This window comes from Alligator sinensis, unplaced genomic scaffold (genome assembly GCF_000455745.1).
Source record: "Alligator sinensis unplaced genomic scaffold, ASM45574v1 scaffold2249_1, whole genome shotgun sequence".
NCBI classification, from domain to species: Eukaryota; Metazoa; Chordata; order Crocodylia; family Alligatoridae; genus Alligator; species Alligator sinensis.
The window spans coordinates 172,339-180,459 of record NW_005843105.1 but is presented as its reverse complement, the minus strand read 5'-3'; the positions used below and the strand labels follow the sequence as shown (position 1 = coordinate 180,459).

General features: G+C 53.3%; 2 protein-coding genes across 2 annotated transcripts in view; both read right to left on the bottom strand.

Moving 5' to 3' along the window:
* JAML (junction adhesion molecule like) overlaps nucleotides 1-1,022 on the bottom strand; it is a 7,813-nt gene extending 6,791 nt beyond the window's left edge. The window contains exon 1 of the mRNA XM_025193836.1: nucleotides 900-1,022. The gene's annotated coding sequence lies outside the window, so the exon portion shown is untranslated. The remainder of the gene's footprint in view (nucleotides 1-899) is intronic.
* Nucleotides 1,023-4,068: 3,046 nt separating this feature from the next.
* The window catches only part of LOC102385986 (myelin protein zero-like protein 3), a gene marked incomplete at its 5' end in the record, with an annotated part of 10,531 nt that continues 6,478 nt past the window's right edge, over nucleotides 4,069-8,121 (bottom strand). Inside the window, 4 exons of the mRNA XM_025193824.1 lie at nucleotides 4,069-4,298; nucleotides 5,651-5,714; nucleotides 6,334-6,499; nucleotides 6,966-7,176. Coding sequence (XP_025049609.1) covers nucleotides 4,272-4,298; nucleotides 5,651-5,714; nucleotides 6,334-6,499; nucleotides 6,966-7,176 — 468 coding nt within the window. The remainder of the gene's footprint in view (nucleotides 4,299-5,650; nucleotides 5,715-6,333; nucleotides 6,500-6,965; nucleotides 7,177-8,121) is intronic.

The following is an 8,121-nucleotide window of genomic DNA, read 5'->3' as shown; positions in this document are numbered from 1 at the left end:
GAACCGCTGCCAACCTCCGTAGACGGCGCTGATCCCTACAGAAAACATAGCAAGGCATTTCCAGCACTTGGAGTCCAGGCAAGACATATGGACATAAAATAACCTGCCTTCCGGTGCCCTCCTTGTGTTTGTGCAGTCAGAGTCCTGGCAGGGGCAACTCCTCAAGGATGCCAATCAAAAGAGAGGTGTCCAGAGCCTACTGGCTGTGTTTCTGCCCTGAGGGGTCCATCTCCCCTGAAGCACGCACCACAAGGCTGCTCCATACATGCACGGCTGCAAAACCTTTGACTGTAGCCATTCCCAGCACTGCAGGGAGAGCCGCCAGGCTTGCTGGGCTCTTCATTCCTGTCCATGTGGACAGATGCCCAGGTGTCCTGGCACCTGTGAGCAAAGGGTCAAAAGAGCAACTCCATTTGGGCTCCTAAATAGGGGTTAGAGTGCAGCAGTGCTTAGCAGTCTGCAGCTCCCACCTGGACAGCTGAGATCTGGTATCTGCAAACATCCCCATGCTGACCCGTGCCTGGAGGGGTGACCTGTGTGCAGAATTGCCCCCACACACTCCCTGTTTCTTGCTGCCTTTCTCACACTCCCCTAGCCCTGGCTTTGCCTGTGGGGCTACGCAGGGACTTTCCTAATAACTTGCTGACAGCAGGAGCAAGGCCAGCTCAGCAGGGCTCCGTTACAGATGACAGATACCCTGTCCTTGTTGGGACAAAGAGCATCTACTTAGTGGATGTAAAAAGAAGTGCAGTAAAACCAATGGCCCCCTCTGTTCTCTCACGATTGCACCTTGGGGCTTTCTGCCAACGGCAGAGCGGGGCCTGAGCTCAGGCACAGGGATGGTTCCTGGCTCTGTCCTCAGAAAAACTGCTGAGAAAGGTTATTGAGACAACACTCACCCACAGCGGCTTGGAGCAGACACCCTCTTCCCTGCAGAAAGGGCTCTCCCGGGACCAATTCAGAAACCTACCGAAGCTCTAGATGAACCAGGTGCTGAATCTGCCTCAGGTTGCATATGCCAGATATTCAAACTGGGCAGCTCAGATTTCTCTGAGTCTCTGTCATGCATGGGGAAGACTTTTATTGTGAGAGGGGGAGGAGTGCAAAAAGGGAAACAGAAGTTAGTGCGATGGAAGCGGAGAACATGCGGTAGAAGAGCTAGACAGCCACACGTATACTTCAGAGGTGGGGGTACACATAGTGCTCAGCTTCAGAGCCGTGAGCTCACAGGATGTACAGTAGCTCCAAGCCTCCGAGTCCTCAAGTTGGCCTAGATCTTGCTGCTGTGCGTGCCCTAAATGGGGCTATGCGTTGGGTCTCATGCCACTGGCTGCTTCCTGCTTAGAGGCCAGAGCCTGAGGCTGGCTGGCGTGAGCACAGGCTGCCTTGTGCTGGCAGTTCCCTTCTGCACCTCGCTCCACAGCTTCAGCTGCAGATGTCTGGCTTCACCTTTTCCCTGATGCTGGTCCCGGGGCAGCTGCTGCATTCCATCCCCTGACCGCTAGCAAAGCAGCTGGCTCTGCATGCCAGTGTGACCAAAGACAGGACCCAGCCTCTGGCCTGCAAAGCACTTTAGGCTCAGTTCCAAAGGAGAATTCTGCAGTAATGCACAGCTATGTGTTTCACCACAGCTCTGAGCAGACAGCTGCTGACTCGACTCAAACCATTTCCCTCGAGCCTGACAGGAAAGTCTGCCAGTGCCCCTTCCCCATGTGGTTTCTGGTTTGGCCAGCCACCGCAAAACTGGGGAGTGCAAACTTCTAAAGCATTCGGTAGTAGAAGGTGAAAACTTCATGGCCTGACTGGACCAGCATGGCTTTAGTCATCCTGCCCACATAGGAGCTGGACACCTGCCAGGCAGAGCTTGGGACTAGACAGCCCAGTCCTCAAGGAGCATCAGCTCGTGCCCCAATAATATGCAGCTAGGCCTGGACTGAACTGAACTGGACTGAGGCACGCAGGGCAGAACTGCTGGCCATCACCCCTTTGGCCATCCTCGGGGCTGGAAATCCCACAAGCTCTTCTTGCAATTCCACCACGTCTCTGTGCATTTCTAGCCAGTAAAGAAAATGGCAGCCTGCCATGTGAAAGTGATTTATTGACACGGCAAGCCTGCCGTGCATCAGTACAAGAGAGACCCTCCAGCTAACCCCACGCACTGAAAGCAAGGGTAAGAACAGCAGCACACGCACTAGGCCAGATGCAGGCCCCCGCTCCCATCCTCTTCCCCAGGCATGGGAACAGCTAACAAGAGAGACTTCTTCTAGCAGACACTAGAGCCGCAGTGACGTGTCCAGCTCTCTGGTACTTGATCGGCCTCACAAACACTGGCACACAGAAATGGAGAATCAGTGCTTGGCATCGCAGGGATTGGCAGAATCCCGTTTCTCCTTCATACATCAGGGTCTAGCAACAAGCTTAGGGCTACAGGGGACTAAGGCACTTCCACAGGGGACCAGGCAACAGCAGGTGACATCAGCTCCCTCCAGCTACTCTCATTTAATGAGATGGGGACCCCTTCACATGCCTACTGCTACATGAAGGCCGGCATCAGGCTGCAAGGTTTCCAGGTACCCAAGGACAAGCCTAGCTCAAACAGCAAAGGGCTGGGCCAGACCCCAATCCTGTCCCCAGCCACCTGCACAGCAACATTCCCACAGCTGTGCACAGAAGCAGGGCCTAAGACCTCTACAGGCAACAGAGATGCTCCCCAGCCCTGGGTGGTCTGAGGCAATGCTGGGAATCCCTTATAGGTCCCCACAGGTGGAAGCTGTGGACAGGGGCTTTGCAGTCAGGAGGAGGAAAGAAGGACAGTGATAGGTGTTGCGGAGCCTGTTCTGGAGGAACTGAGGAAGCTCTGCCAACTCACCAGCAGTGTCACTCCTTGCTCTTCCAGGATCATCTGCACTCCTTGCTCTGCCTCATCATCTGACCCCAGCCCTCTTTCCTGCCCTGGGCAGGGGGTCGGACTCGATCTGCTACGGTCCCTTCCGACCCAAACATCTATGAATCTATGATCTGTTCAGTGCAGACACGGGCTTGTCACCAAAGCAGTGTGAGGCAGTTTGCCAAGTCAGTGGCACCAAGGAAGAGGGAACACCCAGAGGACTTGCTCCTTCCCCTGCCCTTTGGAATCTCCTAGCCCCATCCTGTCCCGCCCCTGCCCTCTGCACCTGGCTGACATGCTGTCCACCTCGCTCTGCAGCTTCCCAGCCTGTCCGTGGCTCCCCTGGCCTCCTGGAGTCTCACAAGACACAGCAGAAACTCCCTGGCAGCCCAAGGTGAATGCAACAAAGGCTTTTCACTTGGAGGACCAGGACATCTTTGCACTAACCCAGCCACCGTCAGAAACACTGAACCACTGAGGGCTGCTTCTGCCCTGTCATGTACAAGGCCTATTGAGGAGAACTTGCTGGGCTCCCTCAGGGTCTGTGCCTGCAAGGAACAGGACAGGAGGTGGGTTGTTTTCTTTACAGGAGAACCTCAACTCAGCTTCCTCTGCACGTTGCCCTGAGCCAACAGCCAGGACACAGAGGGGGCAGAGGTCTTCCCAGCTTCCCCTGCTAGAGGGAAACAGTTGCAAATTAAACCACCATTATTAAACACGTAGCTTTGGTCAAAGCACATCGGTATCTAGCACTGATGCTGGACGCTGACAACTCAAACCAAAGAGTGCCAGAATGATCACGATGCAGACAGCAGCTTTCTACAAGCTCAAGCTGACAAGATGGGAGGGACAAGATGGTAACCCTGTAATTATGGGTCTGCTACCAGGAAGCAATGACAAAGCAGCAAGCTCTCATCATTCCAAGCCCAAACATGCCCTCTGCACCTACTCTGCAGTCATCAGCTGGTGGAAGGCTTCAGCCAAGATGCACCACTGGAAACAGAAGCATCATAGGGGAGGGTGAGTAAGTGCAAAACCACCTAGACTTGAGTTGTCCAACTGCTAGCAGCAAACAACTAGCTTTGCTGCAGGTACTGCATTTTCTAGGTCAAGAGTTACATTTCAGGTTTATCTGCCTCGGATAAAGGAAGTGGGCTGGTTTTAACATACAACACGCTCACTTTTGCAATAAATAAAGATTTTAAAATCGTAATTTCTATCATTCAATAAAAATTGATTCTTCTATCTCAGCATCATTCTCCCAATTCTTCAGGGTAAGAGAGGCAGGTGGCTTCATCCTGCACTGGGTCTCCAGGGATCTTTGGGACTTTCTGGATAGAACTTTCCAATGCTGCAATTTCTCCTTTCACCTGGCTTTGGTCATTCAGTATGGGTCTTCATCATCAAAGTCCTGAACAGGAAACACAAAGGGAGATTAGAGACAAAACAAAAATACGACTTCAACAGAAATTCTGGTTGGGCAGATTCAGACAAGACATTAGGTGTTTCCGAGAAGATGCTGGTGAAAGCCAACACCCCTGCAAAAGCCTCAGGACTAATGACTGACCGACGTGCTAAAGGACCCAGCTGCAGACAACAAGGAGTCGAGCTCTTGGTACTGCGAGAAGGTGAAGTGAAGAAGCAGCAAGCACTTGTCGCATCCTCGATAGGCAGTTCAAGTTCCTAGAGAACTGACCCAGAGAAACTATTTCCTCCCTGCAGGAGCCCTACATAAGCCCTGGGAAGCACCATGCCAGATGGGCAAGAGGAAAGCACGCGTGCTTAGGCTGCATGTTCCCAGGTTTGCAGAAAGCTACACGGCACTTTAAATCTACTCTTTAGCTTCAGTCCTAACAGCAGAATGCTTTCAGATCCCTTCTGCCAACCACAGGTCTGCTGCTTTCGTTTTCCACTTCCCCTCAACACCATCCCCCTGGCTGTGGCTTGCTCGCACGCACATCTCCCCCGAGCCCTCATCCCAATTCAGGAACCAAGTCCAAACAGCTTCCTTGGACTACCTGGTTTTGCAATCTCAGATCCTCTCTGATGCGTTAACAGCAGCACAAATCAGACAAGGAAATACTTTAGGAGAGAAGCATTCTGGGACAGAAAGACGAGCACAAACACCCAGTGAAACACTCAAAGCCAACAGGATTACATAACTCAGCCTGGCCTTTACTGCAGGGCCAGAGGAGGCATGCTAGCCCTGCTTCTACCTCTGACCCGCCCTTGCTCAGTTCCTGGTCCAGTAGCCTCCAACCTGTTCCTCTACATAGTCACCCCACTACCAGCAAGACTGCTTTCCTGGCCCCTCAGTGCTGAGGGTACCATAACAGAGCCACTGCAGGACTTACAGGTTGGCGATGGGGTAGTGAGTGAACATGATTTCAAGACAATGAGCAGAACCACAAAAACAAGGGAATCTCTGGGCAGGAGGGGACCATGCTGCCCCCAGCTCTGCAGGCTACAACCTGTGCAAGAACATTAGGTGGATTTAAACATCCCTGTTTCTGTGCTGCCAAACCCTGGCTGAACTGCACCCAGGATGAGGAGATCACTGTGGCCCATGCATGGACAACACTGCTCTGGAGTTCTGGATCTTCATCTCCCAGGAACACAGTATTTTCTGCGGTTTCTACCCAACAAAGCCCTGATATGGAGTGCACTGAAGAGCACCATCCCAGAGTCCACAGGTTCTACCCTTGGCTCGCGCTACTGCTCTCCCTACAGAAAAGCACTTGGAAAAATGGTATGTTCACTTACCACACACTGCAGACACCATATCCCCAGCCTTCTCATGCAGCCATCTCTCTCGCTATGTTCAGGCCTGCAGAAAGAGCATAACAGCAAGTCAGCACGTCTATATTCACATTCGCAGGCAGCCAGGAGACTCTGCTTCTATCAGATCCAACACGTGGGCTCTCCCTCCGCACCTCTGACTACATCATTGTAAACACCATTTCAGGAATGAAGCTTGGGCTAGCAAGTGGGAAAACCAATGCATCTGGTTCCTCATTTCAAAGCCTGGCACTTGACTGGTTTGTCATGTCTTTTTACCACTTGATCTCCTACACAAAATTGCTGTTTGGTCAGAAAGTTTCAACAGCCATTAGTTAAAATACTGTATGTAAAAAATTCCGTGAATGTAATGTTGGCTCATCAGTGCTGCAGGTCAAACTGCTGGGTGTTGCACTGGAATAGGCAGTCCCTGGTAATAGCTTAGAGCCATATCTTCATCACAACCACAGCCAGAGAGGAATCCCATGCATTTCACTTCGCTCCATTCCTACCTGGCGTTAGCAGAGACTCTTACTACCCACCCACAGAGTCTCATTGGTTGAATCTTGGACCCTGTGGGTTATAAAACAGGGGAGACCAGCAAAATGCACACCTACGATTGTAAGCCAGCGAGAAACTATAGGTTGTAGGGTACAGGCAGAACTTACTCATCAGACACTTCAATGGAGGATTTCTTATAGCCTGATTTTTTTTTATTCTTTAGCAACCCAAACTTCCTTCCCATCCTCACTAGCAGCAGAATCACCACAATGACCGAGGGAACGAACACTAGGATGGACAGCAACATTGCTGATGTCAGCTGGAAAGACAGGCCTGCAAGAGAGAAGGAAAGCAGAGCACATACAAGAGGTGAACGCGGCTTTGCTTGCTCTCTAAGGAAGCAATAATCCCTATACAGCCAGCTGGCCCTTGTAACAAAATGCCCAGAGCTTGCAATGGTCCTGCAGGTAACTCAGTTCAGAAGCAGATCTGAGGCTTTCAGTGCCCAACTGAATGAAAAGCAGTGAAACTGGGGGGTCAGGTCAAACCTGTGGGTGTACCCTCTCTTCAGGGCCAGGGACATGGCTCTCGTGCAGGGAAAAGGAGGCCCCTGCCCTAGGCAGCTAATAGCTCACGCCAGAGCTTCGTTAATGTTTGTGGAGCCTGAAGTTATCCTTAAGACAACAGCGATCAGCAGTTCACATTACTGGGTCCTAACCCTGCAAGCTTTTGGGACTGGAACTTACAGATTCCCAGGTACAGGCCGATGGGTGCCAGTCACCGGGGCCTGGAGTCTTACCCCTCTCTGTGACGGTCAGCACTGTCCAGGGAATGTTGTGGTGCACGTCCGGAGGGTTCTTCACAGCGCAGGAGAACGTCCCATTGTCACTCAGCATTGGGTTTTGGATGGCGATGGAAGCATCGCCCTTGGCAACGTCCCCGACCCAGGAAATCCTGCCTTTGAATGTCCCCATTTCAGTCGGGTAGGCAACAGACTGATAATGAAAAATCTAAGGAGGAAAAGCAGCAATTATCACATCCCTTGAGTAGAAGACCGAGCTGGGCTCACAGGCCCACACCAGGCAGCGTAGCACCAGCTTTCCATGGGTTGTTTTTTTGGTTTTCCTTTTTGCTAAGGGACGGAGGCGAGTATCACCACCTTCCACATCCCCTTTGCGCACCGGCCCCCAGGGCCCCTGTGCTTTCAGCAGCCTTCTGGCCAACGAGCATCTACGGCAGAAGAGGGTCCTAGCAACTAGGATGCTACCTTGGAACCGGGGAGACCAGGACTAAAGCCCCCGATCCACAACCAACGCCCTGTACAGCTGCGAGCAGGTTACTTTGACTCGTCACTCCCATGTCGGGCAGGAGCCCGACTCCCTCCCGGCCTTGCAGAGACACTGGAGAGCAAAAGACAGACGTGCAGCTACTCCGGTCGCGGGGAACCATACGAGCACCTTCACGTGACCGGCTGACGTCTTCCCAAGACACTCGCAGTCCTTCCAGGTGTCACACAAGTGTCACCAGGGCCCCGCCCCATTCCTGCCCTGGGCACAGCACGCGCCCGCCGCGGCCTCCCGGCTACGAGCAGCGGGCAGCCTGTCTCACCCACAAAGAACGTGGGTTTCGTTGCGTGTTTATCTTGAATGGCAGCTTTACAACAAGACTCGACAGGCAGGCACCAGCGCCAGGATTTCATAACACTGTCAACAATCACGGGTCAGGCCCGTAAATCTGTAGGGGCCGTCTGTCGCCGTCAGCGCCTGCCGTGGCGCGCACGCTGCTGTCGCCCCAGCGCCCGCAGCCGGGGGCCGTGCCTGGCGGGGGTCCAGCCCACCGCAGCGGTGGCACTTTTCCACGCACGCCCGGGGTGCAGAGCAGCGCCGGCGTCTCGCAGCGAGTCCCTGGTGGCGCTGGTGCCCAGCGGGGCTGTGCGCACCCCCGGCTGCGCGCCG